Consider the following 20,552-nt stretch of genomic DNA (forward strand, 5'->3'; position numbering starts at 1 on the left):
TATCTAAATGTCACAGGCTCTTGAGAATCTCTTCTCTTATGGTTTTCAGTTTTTTATGGCTTTTGTTTTTTGTTTGCTTGTTCTAGCTTAAAAGCTGCTGTATCAAAATCATGGAAGGTCTCTGTGCATCTAGTGGCACTCTGGGGGCATTCTAGAGCTTAACTCAAATTTTCCCATGTTTTGATCATTTCGCCCATCACTTGGCAGACAGAGGGCAGTGTAAAATATGAGTTCTAACACAACTGTTCCTTAGAATCATGGGGCCCTGGGGGAGAACAGACCACGAGGGCCTACTTCAGTGTCTCAGATCCCACCGCTGCTCTCTGGTCTGCTGCTGAGTAAAACCAGACCCACAACGTAATTAAATTGAATCAACTGATGAAAATTCTTATTTTTTGTATAAAGTTTAAATTATTGAAAATACCTTCATGAATATAAGGGTATTGGTAGTGTTTCCCTTAATATGAAATTATAAATCTTGATCCGGCCAAGTACATTCTAAGGGGGAAGCACTGGAATAATCGCAATTATCTTTCTTGTGTCAGTTCCGTCACTGCAATTTCAAGTGTCCCTTTTGAAGTAATGTAATAATTTTCTTATAGGTTTGTTAAGAGTGTTGCTTTATAACCCCCAAGTGAGGTCAGTAGAATAATGGCCCCCAAAAGAACTATGAATATCCTAATCCCCAGAACCTGTGAAAGTGTTACCTGCATAGCACATGTCATTAAGTTAATGGTCTTGAGATGGAGAGAGTGTTCTAGATTATTCAGCTGGAATCAGTGAGCACAGTGATTGGTTCCTACAAAAGGAAGGCAAGAAGGTCAAAGTTAGAGGGAGGAGATGATGGGAGCAAAGGTGGAGTGCTGTACTTTGAGGAGGGGTAGTGGGCCAAGAAATGATGGCAGCTTCTGGAAGCAGAAGAGACAAGGAAATATTCTTTCAGAATTAGCGCAGCTCTGCCAACACCTTAACTTTTTAGCCTTTAAAACACATTTTGGACTTCTGAACCTTTAGAATTATAAGGCAGTAACTTTGCGTCCATGGTAAGGTGTTAAGAGCAGCTATAGGAAGCTAATGTACAGACTATTTCAAGCTAGCTTCTCTGAGTATATCATGGTCTGTTTATGACTATCTTCCTAATTCTTTAGGTTGGTGTCTGTAACAAACCCTTGTGAAAAATGACCTTGCCAGCTAGTATCTCTCTTTTATCACCAATGGACAAAAATAGGAAGAGGCAATTGTGATAAATATATTTGCACTGCTAGTGATTTGGATTACATTGGTTAAGAAGGAGATTTTTACTTAATTCTGTGGGGAAAAAGGAGAGGGAGTGATTCTGAGGGAATTTTCTTATATGTAAAGAAGAGTTAAAAAGAAAAATTAGTTTAGTTTTCTGCTTCCAGGTGTTTATGTGTCTTTTTAGTGATTTATGGAGCTTCTGTGGCCATTTTGTGATCAGGAGGGGATTCAGCTGACCCATGATAGAGGCATAGAGGAAAGCTGGAAATAATCTGGCTCTTTGATGGTATTTTGAACCACTCAATTAGCTAAACAACTGTGACGCTGCCCTAACTTGGGACCTCTTGATTCATGCCACTGAACAAGCTTTTTGATACAACTAAATAGGCATTTGTTGGTCATAGCTTCAAACTTTGCAGCAGTAAATGGGGGAGGGGTGTGGGAGGAAAGTAATTTTGAATAAGAGAAAGCGAAAGGGAAAAAAAAGTATATAAATTATAGATGCCAGAAATTATGTAAAACTAGGAGGAAAATTAGTTTCAATAGCTTTAGTAAAATGAACCATTCTATTCATTTCTTGATTTACATAGTCTTATTTCTTTTTACTTCATTCAGAATGAAAGAGATGACCTCTGTCTGATGTAAAATGCATAGTCAGAATCACATGTACATCACTACAATATTAAAGCATACTTGTGTATTACAAGGCCAGAGTATCAGAGAAGTCCAGATAGTTTGAATACCCTTGGATTCACATGGCCAATCAACTTATGTCATACAATATGCACTATGTGAGAAATGTGTTTACCTATATAGAATTAGTCAAAATTCTATTAACATACAGTAAGTCACAGCATAAAGTTTCCTGTGGCTTGTGAGAGCAGATCATTCCTTCTCTATCAATTCCACATTCAGGGATTTCAATTTGGTAGCTTGACACTGGCCATGGTGGGAGTTTTTATACCACAACAATCAACAGATGCTATTAATCTGAATTCCCCTCTCCGAGAGCCAGTTGTTACACATCTACAGCGCACCACTGGGAGCAATGACAGTTAAGACATGGTTTCTACCATCATTAATGATTTTAATTTTAGTTACTTTGGGCGATGCCATATTCCTAATCATAATGTAATGACGTGATTAATATTTTAATTTGCTAAATCAATCTGCTCAAATTTGCTGAATCGATCTACTAAAATTAATTGCTAATGCTAATAGTACATTGCAAGACTTAACTATCTGAAGCATTTTCAAACTTATTTTGTTTGACATTTTTTTTCCTTTTCTGTTATTTTGTCTTTATATATAAAAACCATCTAGACTACCAGGAATTAGCACTAAGGGAATCTATAGTTCTGTTTCCCATGGTTTCAGGCCATAAAGAGAGTTGTGCTAGGACTGTGCACTGTGCTGAGTCTAACAAACAGCAGCATTCTGGAAACTGCTAGGCTGCTTATTGTGGGTCATAACACATAACCCTGGATGGAGGCAGGGTCTAATGGCACTAATAATCTGGGCCTTGTTTGACACATATCATGAACTGAAAGTGCAGGAGACTAAATGAAATCAAATGTCCCTTTCAGTTGAGAAAAGAACAATGAGCCTAAATAAGTTAGGATTGATGAGTGGGCAATTCAATCACTTTCTGCCTTTGGGCAAGTCATTTTACCCTAAATGGAATTCTGGTTCTCACTTGTGAATCAAAAGGGGATTGAAATGAATGATTTAAAGTCATGCAAAATGACATGTTGCTCCCAGATGACTAAATCCAGGAGGTCTGAAGCCAATACTTGCTTGACATATTTTGTAGAAAATCCCAGAAAAACACCCTAAAATAAAGGACATTTCATCCAGAGAGGGTGGAGTAAATTAAAGAGAAGTTCATTCATTCATTCATTTACTCATTTTTCCATCCATCTGTCCATCCATCCATCAGTCCGTCCATTCATCTATCCACGTCTATGTGACAGACCCTGTGACATGCTAACTCTGGGCAGATATAACACAGTCATAAAGAGAGACCTAAAAAGAGACAAAATATAAACATGTATGTGTGTATGTGCATTCACACTTGTATGGAGAGGTACTAAGCAGTGATGGGAATAAATGCATCCTATGTGCAAAGCCTTGTAACCCTCTTTAGTGTCTGTAATTGTTCTCTTTTTGCTTTCGACATTCCATTTCCATCATGAGATCCAGGAGATGGGAGAAGAGGGAAAGAGGTGTTTGGAACTGATCCTGTCCAAGTATTTCATTTCCCTTGCTACCTTCTCTCCTTCCTAGTCAGCATCACCTGGGCATGGGAGGAAGTTTAGATGGCCTCATACTAGCAAAGTAGAGCATCTGCAATCAACCTCATGTTGCCTTTGTATTTTCACTTTCTCAGACATTCAGTTGAGCTTGTAGGTCATCTTACAGGGTTCTTGGGTGTGGGCCTCTGTCCTTGTACCTGTTGTGGAGGTATCCATGGTAGGAATGGGTTCTTGGTCTTTTCTCTTAGCACTTATGATGCTTGGTGGCTGCATCTGAAGCTCAGTGGCTGGCTGGATCCAAAGCTCAGCTCACAAGGGTGCTGTTGAGATTCACCCTTGACTACCATCCTGTCCTGAGCTTTGACATGTCACCTCTAGTCTCTGTTAGGATTTACTTCCCTGGATGATGTCCTAAGAAACCAAGTACAACAGCCAACTACCATCCTTTACCAATATGTTCACGAACCACAGGATGCCCTTCTACCTTTTCTAGTAGTTTATAACACACACATGTAAATAAATACATAGGCACACATACCTCCATACGCACACAGGACTTGCATCCTGAGTGGAAGGTTCTGACTCTAATACTGACAATTTGCTCTTCACCTCTTCCTCTTCCCTGATATAGCCCCTTCCCGGCTTTTTTTTTTTTTTTTAAAGATTTTATTTATTTTATTTTAGAGAAAGAGTAGAGGGAGGGGCAGAGGAAGTGGGAGAAAATCTCAAGCAGACTCCTTGCTGAGCATGGAGCCCAACGCAGGGCTTGATCTCATGACCCTGAGATCATGACCTGAGCAGAAACCAAGAGTCCGAGGCTTAGCAAACTCAGCCGCCCAGGCACCCCCTCCTTCCCTGCTCTTTACCTTCCTCCTGCTTCCCTACTCCCAACTAAAAAGGAAACAGATCTAGTTCATATTACTAAATAGCACATTTTTAAATAATTACTCATGTAATTGTAATATAATGTGTCTGTCTGATACTATTGTAGTAAAGCAAAGCGATAGTGATAAGGATTAACATGTACCTGACACTGTTCTAGATGGTTTGCATGAATGAACTAATGGATTTACAACAGACAGTTGAAGTATATACTGTTATCATCCCCATTTTAATGAAGACACTGAGGCAACTTGCCCAAGGACATACAGGTACTTAGTGGGCAGAGATGGGATTGGGATTTACACTCCCAAATCTATACTTTGCCCTACCATTAGAGGAAAAGGATGCAGCATTAGTAAAATTTCATAAAAAAATAAATAGATAAATAGCAAAATGATAAAGTACTCCGAGATGGTAGGACATATTCAGCAAAGAGTAAGAGATTTGGTATCATTGGAACTTCGGTTGTGGGAGCAAAATGTACAAACATTAAGCTGGAAAGGAAATCCGGGGGGCAGATTCGTTACCATGATGACGAGTTTAGGACACACCCTGAATACATCCAATGAAAGACATTTCAATGACAAGTAGCATGGACAGCATATTTTTTAAAGGAGGCTTGGCTGCACCCTCCTGAAGAATAGATGAAACAAGAGAGAGATTGGCGTTGGAGGATAATTGGAGACTCTGCTTATGGATTAATTCATTTAACAAAGATGAGATGGCCTATGCACCAGGAATTAATATGACATGTTACAGACCAGACAAAATGGGTGGTTTGTGGCACCCAGAGTTCACAATTTAGTGAGTGTGGCAGGATGTAAGCAAATACATAAGCACAATGAATGCCCTAGTAAAGGCATCTGCAAAATGCAGTGGTACTGCCAGGGCGTATTTCTCCTGGGAGAGAACAAGAAGGTTTTCTTGCAACATGCAAAGGCATGTTCCATGGAAACTGAAAACACTTGAACACAATTAGATTTCTTTAAGTTTGGCAACAAAGTAATGGATCCCAAGTGCCTGGTATATTATAAGTTCTTAATAAAAATGAAATCGTTTAAAAAAAATGAAATCGTTTGCATATCAGTTACCTTGGTTGACCATGGTCCTTGTACAATGACATAAGTATTGAGCAACCATTGCTTTAGAGTATTTGATTTACTCCCAAACTAAATGCAATGCATTTATTCAGATTTTTAAGACTCATGGGAGGCAAGTATGATACAAGATAGCAGTGGTGAACGCACACAATCCCTCCCCTCAGGGAACAGTACAAACATCTTCATAAACTTTGTTGCAACTGAGACATGATGACGTCACATCATCTGCACAAGTGGCCCTGTGCAATTAATGACAGAAGGCAGGAAGCACAAAGTCTAGAGAACCCAGGAGCAAAAAGAATCAGTGATACAAAAAATTTGGGTATAGAGCAGAATTGCAATGACCATCCTAATAGCAATGTTAGATCTCTAGAGAAACTGTCTCAGCAGACCTGGAAAAAGCAGGGTTTATTTTAAGAAGAGCAACACTGAATCCCCAAATTGTGTAATGAGGAGAATGAGAATGACCCTTTCACTCCATGTGGTTTTGAATTTTCTCTGTAACCTTCACTGGCTTAAAGGAAATACTCCTCATACTACATACTAAGAAGTTCAGTCTTATGACAAAGAAAGCACAGTGACATTTTAAAAATGCTACTGTGATATTGTGATTTAAGATGCCTGTTTCCAGAATTACAACCCAGTATACAGATTGTATATGTTCCCATGTGTCATTGGTATACAATTCTAAAATGTCAAAATAACTTGATTTTTAAATATCACATTTGCTATAAAAGAATTAGACTTAGTTATGTGGCCCAAGGTTAAACTCAGAGACAGACATTCTATCAGACAGATAATAGATTTTCATTTAAAAATTGGTGGAGGACCCCCCCCCAAAAAAAAAAAATTGGTGGAGGTTTTAGTTGATAAATGCGATATCCATAATCTTATATACTCTTACCTAACCAGCCAATCTGCATATGTGTTGTCAATTTATGAACTATCTTATTGTCATAAATAAAATACATTTTACAAAGTACCATGTTACTTTAATAAAGATGAGATTTTCAGCATTTTATGTTTTTTATCTCCTAGATTTATTGTTATACCACACAAACTCAAAAAGATGGTGTCATTTTCTATAAAGATATTCTGACCTACTTGAAAGTCCCCGGAATCACTGGCAGACGTTGATGTGTGCCCCGTTTTAACCTGTGAGCTCTCTGGGCTCCCTCTTCTGTGTCTTTCACAAATGACCTCTGTTCTTCAATCACTTTAGACAAAATGACAGCAGGACCAGAATAGTTTAAGAAAATGTTGGCAGAGCCAAAAGAAGACCCTTTCTCTCTCCTCAAAGCGAACAAATCAAAATGTAAAGAATATGGTAAATATAGAGGAAGTAGACTGACACTTTTATAGAAGTAACCCATCATGAAAACAAGAGAGGGCTCTTTGGCAGCTGTTTTGTAGCTTACTTCTAGCGTTCCCTCTGTTACCCAGGCACTGTTCCTAACTATTTATATGCCCTAGCTCACAACCTTCCCCTAGGAGGCAGGCACTGGTGTTGTCCTATTTTGCAGAGAAGGAGACTGAGGCACAGAAGGACCGAGAACCTTGCCCACGTCACCCACTAGTAATAAAAGCGTCACGACTCTGGGGCCAGAGCCTCTGGGTTCCTCTGTCCTGCCTCTCTCCTACCTGAGAATCCACAATCCACGTTAGCAACTTGCCTTACACACGTGAAAACACGATCAAGCTGGCTGATGTGCTTTTTAGTGGTTTGGTGGCAACTCGCCTGAAACCTTCCACATTGGCTCCTCCGTCTATGACTACCTCCCTGGAGTTCTCCAGACACCCAGATTACCTTTCTTTCTTTTCATTTTACCAGTGGCATAGTCCAATTCTTTCAGCACTTGGAGAAGAGCAATTTGGTTTTCTAATTTTAGTTTTACCACAAGATAAAAACAGCATGTAAGCTGAAGCATGCCAAAAGGTATTTTGTTTTTAAGAAGAAATTTAATTGAACTTTAACTGATAAATCTATGGAGATATTTTTAACAGTAGGGTCTTCGCAGGTCTCCTCGCCTGCTTCAGGTAGTGTTGCAGGGAACGAAGACTGGTTCACAGACTGGCAGGTGGCGGGTGTGTGCATAGGCCTAGCAGGACGCAAGCTCGGGGGAGACAGGAACATAGTCTTTCTAGGTGGTGAGAACAGTTCGCTCTTCATGCGATGATTCAAGTTCACTTGTAAATATTCCTATCATGCTGGGAAAAAAATTGCTTTTACATGCTACAAAACAATTAGTACCTGACTTGTGTTTCACAGTTGGCATACTCGATTTCATATACTTTGTGAGTTTCCATATTTCCAATAATTAGCATGTGTTTCCCCTGTGATGGGTTAGCAGGGCATTCAAGCCATGTTTTTCCTTAGTGCAAAGCTCATGAACACTTGTGGTGCCATGATACTCTCAGCTCCCTGACCACCAAGTCCTCTGCCATTTCTGTTTTCCTAACTGGGGACAGTCCTTACAGACTCTCTCCAGGATCTCCTCACTTTACACAGTTACAAGACCACAATCTTTGTGAAATGATTCCAACTTGCCTCACCGGTACTGCCCTGTTTCCGAAACCCCAAATATGTATCTTAAATCTTTAGGCGTTCTGCCCAGATGTCTCACAGTTTACATCTCACACTGAACTTATGCCTATGATACAGCCCTGGCCTCACATCAGTGCCATTCCACCTGCTTTGCATGCTGGAAGCCAAGCCAGTACATAGATTCCATCAAGTTGTTTACTCTCCCATGTCCAATTAATAATCATCCAGTCCTGTTCAGTATTCTCGCATTCTTCTTCTCTTTTTCCTGTCATTTTTAACCTACCTTCTAGGTCAACACCACAGTTCAGGCTCCTCTGCTATGCTCTTTTAGCTGATAATTCTATCTCTAGACATTTACTCCTGTATTTTGATCTTCCTAAAATATGCTGTACTCCACAGTCTGGTTATATTCTTTGCATACACACACACACACACACACACACACACACACTGAATTAAAGACCTAAACAGAAAACCTGAAGCTATAAAACTCCTAGAAGAAAACATAGGGTAATACCTTCTTAACATTGATCTTGGCAATGATTTCTTGGATATGACACCAAAGTAAAAATAGACAACTACATCACACTAAATAGATTCTGTAGCACAAAGGAAACAACAAAAGAAAAGGTAGTTGACAGAACAGGAGACAATATTTGCAAAGCTATGTCTGGTAAGGAGTTAATATCCAAAATATATAGGAACTCCTACAGCTCAATAGTAAAGCAACAAATAACCCTATTTAAAACTGGACAAAAGGCTGGGGCATGTGGGTCTCAGTTGGTTAAGCATCCAACTCATGATTTTGTCTCAGGTCATGATCTCAAGGTGGTGAGATTGAGCCCCATGTGGGGCTCTGTGCTCAGAAGGGAGTCTACTTGAGATCCTCTCCCTTTTCACCTTACCCCTATGTGCATGCACTCTCTAAAAATAGATAAATCTATTTAAAAATGGACAAAAGACTTGACTAGACATTTCTCCAAAAAAGACCTACAGTGGTCAACAGGTACATGAAAAGGTGCTCAACATCACTCATCATCAAGGAAATTGTGAATAAAAACCACAGCAGATAAACCACCTCACTGTTAGGATACCTATTACCAAAAGGTAACAAGGGTTGGTGAGTATGTAGAGAAAAAGGAATCCTGCATGCTATCGGCAGGAATGGAAAACTGTATAGCTGCTGTGAAAAGCAATATGGAGGGTCTCAAAACATTAAAAGGGAAATCCTACCATATATGACCATGTGAAGGAAAGTTGAGGAATTATGCTAAGAGAAACCAGACACCGAAGGACAGATACTAGATGATTCCACTTATAGGAGGAATCTAACGTTAGTCAAACCCATAGAGGCAGAGAGTAGAATGGTGGTTCCTAGGGTCTGGGGGAATAGGGAGATGCTGCTCAATGGATATAAAGTTTCCGTTATGCAAGATGAACAAGTGCTGGCTATTCTTTCTTAAATGGCACTTAATCATGTCAGCCCATTGTTTGAAAACCATCTTTATTTTGCTCGTGTCTGAAGTAATCAGTCCGGACACAGTGGGGACAGAAGGCACCTTCCTGCCTCCTCAACATCCTCCAATACTGAACGAGGCACTGTCTCTTGACAGTGCTGTGCCCAATTTCTGTCCACAAGCCCTTGCTCAGAATGCTTGTCTCTTGCCATCTTTCAAGGCTCATTAAGATCCTTCTCCCCCATTGAAACCTGTCCTGTTTACTCCAGCGTATAATCATCTCTACTTCCTATATGCCAAGGCTTCTTCCTGTATACCCTTAACACGTACCCCTTATTTAGCATTTAATCATGTACTGCATTGAAATTTTGTTTTGTGAGTGTATTATTTTCTTTTCAGAGAATACCAAGGGAATTAACATCATTTAGTACATGCTGTCTCACTTAATCCTTACGATAACCCTGGAAATTAGCTATCCATTCACAAAAAGTGAACTAAGGCCCAGAAAAGTGTAGTAACTTTCCACTAGTCACAGAGTTTGAAAGTGGTGGAGTGCAGTACATACAAGTGATCGGTTTTAACCTCCATCTACCTTATTGCAAACCCCGAGCTGCTCTCCATAAAGGCAGCATGTCAATAATCCATTCCTTCCACAAACTGCTAATATTAAAACACAAATGCAAGGAAATAAGTCATATTTCTCATCTTTTTCCTACTGACTAATATCCCTATATCTCCTTGACGTTCAGCATGGCACTATAACTACTTTAAGCTATTCACTATATCTTTTGCTTTAGTTTTTTAGGTGAAATTGGACTAAGAAATATAAGAACTCATGAGTTTAAAGAAGTTTAACAAATTTGTATTTAATCCTTGCAAGATAATTACATAACAAAATTATATGCTGATGTAAGAGGCAGCCAATACTGCCATCATAACAATGTCTTCTTAAAAATTGCTTTAGGACATGAACTTCACCTGAATTAATCCTTTCCAAATCTCCTGGATTCTACTGATTTGGTTATGTTCATAAAAGTTCACAGTATATTATCTAATTCAAGGATAGCTTTTGTAAAACAATGCCATGTTTTGCAATTAATACCAGAGGTAAAAGCCACAAACGATCTGTTTTTAACTCTGTCCCAACTCCTGAAACTTTTGGACTTTCTAGATCTACCATATGTTTCTTGCTTCTCTATTTGACTAACGCGCTCATAATCCCAAAATACAAGTATCTCCTCTCTACCAGTGACAAAATTATACTATTTTTAGCATTATGTAGAGATGTGATAAAGGAAAAAAAAACTTTTATATTAATACATATTTTGCTCCTTTTATTGCCCCCTTGATTTAAAAAAATGCTATTTTAAAAATTTTTAGGAAATTCCTTTAACTCTATGACAGATGACAGAAGGTGGGAATGATCAAAGCTACAGAACAAGGGATTATTTCTTTTTTATTTATTACACTTGAAAGTATCACTCATCAACTGCTGCAGTTAGGAGCATACGATCCCTGGATAATAAAGGTTAAGTGTGCATAAATTCGAAATCTGCTTACAACTGACCTTTAGCTGTCTTGTTAGCATTTTTGACAGAAACTTAAAATAAGGTTATTCCATAAAATAACTTGATTCTCTATTCTCAAGTCCATATTTTTTACTCAATAATTAATACCTCCCAGCTAGACAGAGCCTTCAGTATTTGTAGTAAAACAATAAGCCATCAAGATAGTGAAAAAAGGTGAGCAGGTCAAAGGAAAGAAGCCCGAGGCTCGGATCCTCACTCTGCCACTGCTTGGAATGTGGTCCCAACATGTCACTGAGACTCTCCAATATTTATAGATGAAATTGGAAAGACTCACCATCTTATAAGTTTGAGTCTGCCTATACATTAGTATATTCAATATATTCATTTGTTCATAGAACAATGTGCCAGTCTTCCATTTGTGCTTATCAATAATATTTTGTTATTGTCTCCATAAAGTCTTATGCATTAACTGTTAGTTTTACTACTCATTATCTTAAAGGATTTGTTTTGCTTCATTTCTTGCTATTGTGAATATTTTAAAAAATATTTTCTATGTGGTTTTTAGTGGCATATGGGAATGCTATTGTTTTTAGTGTGCTGATCTTTTATGCAGCAATTTTTCTGAACTCTCTAATTACAGTTGTTTTTGGATTCTCTGGGTATTCTTTGTAGATAACTATGTCATCCTCAAATAACAAGAGTTTTGTTTCACCTTTGCCAATATATTCATACATATTTTATTTTCCTCATTAGCTGGAACCTCCAGCATAATGTTGAAATTATGACAACAGTCTCCTTACCTTCTTTCTATGGCTTTCTCCATAATGAGAATGTTCCTAAAGTTTCTCTGTAAAGTATGATATTTGCTGTAGGTTTTTCCTTAGAGTTTTTATTTTTTAATGAATGATTTCATCAAATGCTTTATCTGCATCTACAAAGATGATCCCATTTTTCCTCTTCAATCTGAAAGTTTAAACATGATCTTGAAGTATCCTGGTATTTCTGCAATAAGCCTACTTGGCCACATCTTGAACATGCAATTGAATTCAATTTGCCTAGTACTTTTCTTTGATTCAGTGAAATTGGGTAGTAGTGGCAAGGTTATGCTGGCCTCCAATAGTGAGTTGTATCCTTTTCATTCTTTTTCTGTTCTTAAAAAGAGTCTGTACAGTTGGGCATTTTTCTATTTTTTAAGGTTAGGTGATTTTACTGTGATTCAATTTTTAACATGTTATTATTTCTATAGGGATTTTTTAAATCTCTGAGTGATTTAAAAGTGTTTTTAAATTCCAAATGCATGGGGTTAAAAGTTTGCTTTTAGTTAGTTAATCATTTATTTTATTTAATTTGCTTCAGAAATTGTAACATTTTATGACATAGATATTTTGGAACTTCTTTGAACTTACTTTGTGGCTTGCTACTATTCAGTTTTCTGTGCTGTCTCTGTATGCTTGTAAAGAACATATTTTATCAGGCAGCCCAGGTGGCTCAGTGGTTTAGTGCCGCCTTCAGCCCAGGGCCTGATCCTGGAGACCTGGGATTGAGTCCCACTTCTGGTTCCCTGCATGGAGCCTGCTTCTCCCTCTGCCTGTGTCTCTGCCTCTCTCTCTCTCTGTGTCTCTCGTGAATAAATAAATAAAATCTTAAAAAAAAAAAAGAACGTATTTATCAAATTACTGAATATAAGGTTTTATGTAGGCCCATTAAGTAGACCTTATGTATAAAATTTGTCTAAACTGGTAATATCTTGGAAAAAAAGTTACAGTTGAAAGAATGTCTCCTACCTTATGCCAAGATAAGTTACAAATGAATTCATGATTTCAATATAAAGAAATCATTAAAGTATTAGAATAAACCATTATACATAGTCTTTTCTAATTGTTTCTATTCTTTCTGCTACAAAATGGGGAAAAACTTTTTTAATGATGACTCAAAAATCAGAATCCCACAAAAGAAAAATTTAAAAAATTAAAATTAGAAAAAAAGAATCCCACAAAAGATTAAGGAATTCTAAAACAAATGAAAATAGTCTGCATGGCAAAAACAATTTTTTATAAATTTATATAACATACAAAGTTAAATCTCCCTAAAATAAAAGAGCTCGAGAGAGAGAGAGAGAGAGAGAGAGAGAAGAAAACAAATGTTACTGGGTACAAAAAAATGCCAAAAGATATGAAAATACAACTCACAGAAAAGGTTATACAAATAGCTTTCAAAAATATCTTTAAAAGGCTATTATTCTCACAGTAAGAGAAATGGAACTTAACACTAAAATACTATTTACCTATAATATTGTCAAAAAGTAAACTGTAATAGCATTTTCTTCAAATAAACAAGAGAAAACAGCTACTGTCATTTATTATTGATGAAAATATAGTTTAGTACCATCCCATGAAGCACCATTGGCCTTTTTCTGTCAAAATTGCAAATATATATATATACCCTTTGAGAAGGCAATTTCTCTTCTAGGAATTTATCCTATATTTTATTTATCATTTATTTTTTTCCATACCTTTATTTTTCACTTTTCTCTGACATTATATTTTGAGTGTGGTTCTTATAAACAAATTTGTAACCTAAGTATATTTTTCTTTTTTGACAATCTCTTAAGAGAATAAGATAATTTAATCTACCTATACTTATGATGATTACCTATATATTTGGATTCATCCTACATATTTTCTCCTTTCCATGTGTTTTCCTGTTTTCCAAACATCCAGGTAATATGTCTGACCAGCCTTCTGTTGGGTTGATAGAGCCTTATTCATTCCCTCTACTCCATTCTGTTCTCTTGGAAATTAATTCTATTTCTTTTGATGGATATCCTTACACTTTAATATGTTTAATTTTGAAGTTAACCAATAACCTTGTCCTCATCCCTATCAATGCAAGGACCTTACTTGGACTCAGATCCCCTTCCTGTCATCTTCTCTACTTTTCATTCCTGGTATTGTGACTTCACTTTGTAACCTCACCATAATTGAATGGTTTTTAAAAAAGTGTTATAGTTAATGCTTCTTTGGTCTTATTTTGTTCAACAATTTATTTACTATTATCTCTTGCATCTCATTTCTTTGTCCTGCATTCAGCTTACTCTTTTATCCTTCAGTGAGGACAGTGATCTCTGGGTTAAAAACAAATAAACAAACAAACATCTCCATCTTGTCAAATGCATTTAATTTGTCTTTATGTTCTATGGCAGTCTAGCTGAGTATGGCATTGAAGATTAGCAATTATTGTTCCTTCAGCATGTTGAGGGGTTTTTACCTTATCTTGTGGCCTCTATTTTGTTAATGCAAAATGTAATTTCAAGCCTAATTTTGATCCTTTATATGTAATCTGTCTTTTGTTTCTAGTTACTTTTAAATCTTTTCCTTGTCTTTGTGGAGTTTTAGAAGTTTTTCTGAAGAGTGTCCTGATTTACATCTTCAGTCTGAAGATTCACATCTTTCTTCAATTATGAAAGATGCCCAGCCATTATTTCTCCAAAAACTGCCTTCCCCTGCAGTTTCTCTCTGGAACTCCCCCCGGGGTTGTGTGTGGGAGCTAGTCAAGTGGGGGCTTCCCTGTGCTGCCTCTGTATTGGCCTTCTAGGGTCTATTTTCATCCGTGATCAAACTATCATCCAATGGTTAGATTCTGAAGTTAATGATATTTTATATTCTTTGGAAATTTTATTTAGTTATTTTCTAAAAATGAATTATTCTATGTTTTAAGCACTTAAAAAATTATTTTCAGATTCTATTCCATAATTCCCAGTTGCTAGTTCCACAGTTCATTCCCTTTCTTATGGTGTCTCTATCACCATGATGGTGGTAAGTTTTAGTTGGGGTTGCATTTTGTGGCAGCCTATGCATGTGAGTATTAAAACTTTTGCATTTGCTTTGTCTGGGCCCCGGAAGTGTCTTTCCACCATCTGAGGACACTATTTTTTTTCTTGACTTTAGATTTCCCTTTGGGTTTCTGTTTCTCAAAGGAGATCTTTCCCTTCAAGAGCTTTGTCACATATCAAGCTCTCTTCCTGTTTCCACAAGCTTTCTTTCTATTTCCACAAACTCTTGGAGAGACTATCTGGTCCCCTTTGCACAGATGGGGCAGTCCTTGTAGGGCCCCGGTGCTATGCAAAAATCTCAGCTTACTGCCCTTCTCTTGCCAGATGCCCTATTTTTCTAAACTCTGGAGACATTAAAACCTCAGTCCCAGTCTTGCAATCTGGTCTGTATCTGATACTCTCTTAAGTCACATGACATCACCTCTGTGACTCTGGACTTTGTCTTCATCTCTAGCATCTGAGGATTTCTTGACATTAACTTTGCATTGAACACATTTTGGCGTTTTTTAGACTTTGTAGCAGTTAAAGAATCCACATTAGTCTTGTCTGCCATCCTGTATGAGGTCTCTTTTTGGATTAAAGAGCATTTTTCATGCTAAGAAAGTCTTACATCGAAAATTTCATGTATTAGTATGTAATTTTAATTGTATATTCGGTATTACTGAAAAAGTGTAAAATGACATTTTTTCAATTATTCACCATAAACATATCTACATGCATTTGAAAAATGAAAGTACATCTATGTTTGAAATATACTACATATACTATCCACAGACAGTACTTAATGCCCATATAATTTGTAAGATCTCTCACAGTAACTTACCAGCTTCCTCAAGGAAGAACAGTGGAGCTGAAGCATGATTTTAGAATTGCCATAACAAGTTTAAATGAAGTTATAATATATTAATACCTAATTATACCTTTTCAGATTAGTTTGTGATTCTAAGCAAGATTCTTGGTTCTTATAGGAGTTGTAATAACAGATATTTCCAATTATATTTCATTTGTTAATTGAAGCAAGGATATGGAAAGTATGAGAGTAAGTTTCTAATTTGAGTTTCTAATGCAAATCATTAACCTTACTGTGTTTCTGACCTTTCAGGATAGCATTACTACCTTACACATTTGTTATGGGGATAAAAAGTTATATATGATAGGCTGAATAAAGTTAGAATTTTATTGCTTTTGACCAAAGGTCACTGTAAGATTTAGAGATAACTTGTGAGTACTGTGTGATCTTTAAAAAGTTGTAAAACATAAATTTTAAAAAGAGAGAGATTCTGTGAGTAAAACTACTTGATGTTCCTTGAGTTAACATTCTGGTGGTCATCAATCAAGATATTACTGTGTAATTTTACCTGATGTATCTAAAATGGCCTTTGTTCTATGTCCTACTTCAAAGAGCTTTCTTTTAATTCTGGATTTCTTGAATAAACTTTGAAGAAAGATTCCCAAATTTTATGAAAGTTTGAAAACAATGATTTTTATAGTAATACTAAAGAAATATAAAGTGTAATATGTCATTAAAACAGGTTATCCTAAGAGCAAAATGATTTATATAACTAAAAAAAATTCTATTGCTAAATAAACAGTAAAAGTGACCTTTTGTAAACTACACCTAAATGAACAAAAGAAACCATAGATTTAGAAGAACTCTAAGGGATAGTAGTCATCATGTGACAAATACACAAAGACAAATAAAGGAATAAAGGATCTCCTCACTTATCTTTTCTTTAACTTTTGGTTTTAATCCTGAATTATTCTCAATATCTAGATTTTTTTAAAATAAGAACTTATATTATTATTACCAGTTTATTAATTATGAATATACATTAATTTTTTTGTTTTTGATGATACTATAAAAAATAGAAAGTTTTCCTTCTCAAGTTTTTCAAGTTTTAAAAATAAGCAAATGAGCAAATTAATCCCCAAGGGATTTCTAGTGAAATGAAGGTAAATAGAAGCACCAAGCACCAAGCCATTCTGATTGTCTATTAAAATACTCATAAAATTCCTGAAATGTAAATAATAACTGTAATCCTAGTGGGAAAATATAGCATGTTATTAGTATAGTACATAAAGCTGTAGAAAACATAAATCTATAGAAACCTACATGCCCCATCATGCTACAGGGTTGGTTTTCACCACCAGGTTCTCTGTGCACTCTGCCATGGTCCCAGGTCTCAACTCCAGAGATGGCCATTTGTCATCTGGCCATTTTTCCCTTAGCTGAGTCTGCCTCTCAGAGAGTTAGCACAGTGGACAGATTCAAAAGGTCAGAACTAAAATTCAACACATGCTTATTGAGTCTTCACCCGTTATGTGCCAAACACCATTTCAAGCAATGACAACTCCCTGAACAACAAAACTTAAGAAACAGCAATGAATAAATGATAAAGGCCACCCTAGCAAATCAAACAGGGCAGTCGGCAGTGGTAAGAGAGCCTCACTGAAGCTGAAATCTAGATGAAAGGAGTTGCCAGCAACTGAGAGGCCTGGAGAGAAGGGGAGCAGTGCTTTCAAAGATACTCTCTAAGGAGCAACACATGAGGCTAGGCTGGTCAGGGAACAAAAGGCAGCAGTGTCTCCAAAGAGTAGGACTGCAGAAGGATGGTATGAAGCAATGGGACCCAGGGACAGATTAGGGAAGCCCTCTTGAGACATGAGACAGGAGCAACCACGGGTCAGGACCCATGACTGTGGAGAATGGAAACAGGAAGGCGAAAGATGGAAACAAGGAAATGAGTTAGGAAACTGTTGCAGTAACCAAGGTGAAGCAAGCTGGTGGCTTAGACTAGCTGGCAATATGCATGATGATGGGAAAGGAAATGAAATCAGGATTTTCTTGGAGATAGGATCTGTGGATTACTGATGCGCTGACACAGGATTTGAAGGGAGGAAGTCAAAGATGACAGCCCAGTGCTGGGGGTGGGGTGTCAGGAGGCCCATGGTAAAGTGTATCATGTAATGAGAACAGAGGAGGGACAGGAGGTTTAGACAAAGTGAAGACCACTGGTGACCTGGGGAGGAGCACCTGCAGTGTTGTGGTAGAAAAGCAAGCTAAAGAGAGAATGGGAGGAGGCATAGACAGCTTTACCATGGATGAGAGAAAATGGGACAGTAGCTGGCAAGAGCTCTTCAAAGGGAACTCAGATATATTAGTAAACAAAACAAAACAAAACATACATGAAAGCTCTGGATTGTAAAGGAACATAAGAAGGTTTTCCAAGGCCTAGGCCACATTCGTCACCCAAAACACTATTACGATAAAGGGAGGAATCCAAAAAGATATGCAAGAAGCAAATGAAGTTATGTACAAAAAATGTCTACCTTTATGCATAGAGAAATATCGATACTATTCCAAAGAGTTTGTGACCTGAAAATATAGAAGCAAGTCATTATTCCCTTGTTTAAGGCAACAGATCTACAATGATAGCAGATATACCACATAACAAATGGGTCGGAGGAGGAACTTGCAGGAAAAGAATTTCCAGTAGAAAGGAACTGCTGTGGTCCATGAGCTGAGTTAGAGATCTACAGATGATCTTTTCTCAGCTTCTCTCCCTCAGTCTTTCATTCCATATTGCTACCTCTCAGTTGCTCCTCCTTTTTTTCTCTCTTCCATTATTCTTTGTTCCATTGCTTTTCTTTCTCTTTGAAACTTTGGAGAATAAGAATCACGTGTGCTCTATATTCACTGTTTTAATACATATTGTGAAATGGAGGGGGGAAATGCAGCTTTGTGTTACTTAGAAAAGGTACTGTTAGGGATGCCTGGGTGGCTCAGTCAGTTGAGCATCTGCCTTCAACTCAGTTCATGATCTCGGGGTCCTGGGATCACACCCTGCATTGTTGCATTCCCAGCTCAGTGGAGAGTCTGCTTCTCACCCCCTCTCTGCCCCTCCATCCCCACTCATGCTCTCTCTGTCTCAAATAAATAAAATCTCAAAAAAGAAGAAAGAAAGAAAGAAAAGAAAGAGAAAGAAAGAAAGAAAGAAAGAAAGAAAGAAAGAAAGAAAGAACGAAAGAAAGAAAGAAAGAAAAGACACTGTTAAAATATAATGCCAGAGGGAGAAAGAAAGTAAAAGGGTAGAAGACACAACAGACAAACTGATTATGGCAATGTTAGTATTTGAGTAGACTAAGACACCCTGCATTAGTGTTGATGAAGGGGATGGAGACATAAGGATGAATGGAACAGTCACCCGGAGGATATAACAATGCTGAATGTCTCCGTGCCTAACAACATAGCCTGAGAGGCAGTATCACATCCTGCAGCCAGATACCTTGGATTCAGATCCAAGGAATGCCTCTCTCTAGTTGCAGACCTTACACATGTTATTGAACCTCCTTAATGCTTAGGTTTCTCCATATTGAAAATGAAGATACCCCAAAAAGACACACTTCACAAGAATATACTGGTGTACAATCCCTATTAGATTCTTATTAGAAATTCAGTTGCTAATCTCTTTTCAACTGTTTCTTTTCCATTCTGTTCTTACATATATCTTTTCAACATACATATGGTGGGCTTCTTGAATCCTTTTCAATATTGTTTGTGCCAAATGGTATAATATTAACCAAAGAACCCCAAGACAAATACCAAAATGCTCCCAGTGTCAATTATTTATTATTCTAATCTGTTAAGATGTAAAGGTCAATGATTGCAACCCCATTGCTAATAGAATAAAGACAAGATGACATACTTTAGGTTGTTAGATGAGTTGCTTAATATAATCCTCTCAAAGTCCTGAAGAACATGGTCCTCCTGAGTTGGTGACAGCTTCATAGCTGATCCAGCCATGCTTCGCCCCATTGTTGTCCTCACATAGCATTTCTTCTCTCTCCTTTCAGGTAGAAATTGAGAAGCTGGATTACCATCATTATCTGCCTCTGTTTTTTGATGGGCTCTGTGAAATGACATTTCCCTATGAGTTTTTTGCTCGGCAAGGAATCCACGACATGCTGGAACATGGGGGGAACAAGATTCTTCCTGTCATTCCACAGCTCATTATCCCGATAAAAAGTAAGTGAACAGGTGAAAAAGCATCATTCAGTATATAACGTGCCGCTTTGTGACAACTTGCTAATTAAGCAATAAAACACAACAGACTGAGGCTCTCCCTAGGTTTTGTGGGAATTTTATAGATTGACTTATAGGACCAGACATCCCAAATCTACAATATCCCATTATTGATACTACACTGAAGCTTAACCATATAAATAGACTAAATTGCATGGAGTTTATACCACTTTAAAATGCTTCCCAGTGGGGATGCCTGAGTGGCTCAGTGATTGGGTGTCTGCCTTCAGCTCAGCGTATGATCCTGGAGTCCTGGGATCGAGTTCTGCATCGGGCTTCCTGCGGGGACCCTGCTTCTCCCTCTGCCTATATCTCTGGCTCTCTGTTTCTGTGTCTCTCATGAATAAATAAATAAAATCTTTTAAAAAAAATGCTTCCCAGTAATGAACAAGCATTAACATTAATTTATACATGAAGAAGTAAAGAATGTGTCCGTGTATTCTATACTACCACTAACTTCCATGTTTTTTTAAAATGACATCCCCAATTTTTAAGTTACCATATAAACCCAATTTTGTTTAGTATCTTTTAGGTAGTAGGAGTCATCATTTTAAGGGGAAAAAAAGTCTGGAATGGAGAAGAATTAATGTTACTAAATATTTGAAATATTTTACCTGTGATAAGTTACCT

The 20,552-nt window shown here is 37.4% G+C and overlaps 1 protein-coding gene across 4 annotated transcripts in view; it reads left to right on the forward strand.

Moving 5' to 3' along the window:
• Positions 1-20,552, forward strand: part of PACRG (parkin coregulated) — a 517,537-nt gene that overhangs the window by 266,633 nt on the left and 230,352 nt on the right. For all 4 annotated transcript variants that reach the window (XM_072830104.1, XM_072830119.1, XM_072830125.1 and 1 more), the window contains exon 3: positions 19,694-19,865. In XM_072830104.1, coding sequence (XP_072686205.1) covers positions 19,694-19,865 — 172 coding nt within the window. The remainder of the gene's footprint in view (positions 1-19,693; positions 19,866-20,552) is intronic.

This window comes from Canis lupus, chromosome 1 (assembly GCF_048164855.1).
Source record: "Canis lupus baileyi chromosome 1, mCanLup2.hap1, whole genome shotgun sequence".
In the NCBI taxonomy this organism is placed as follows: Eukaryota; Metazoa; Chordata; class Mammalia; order Carnivora; family Canidae; genus Canis; species Canis lupus.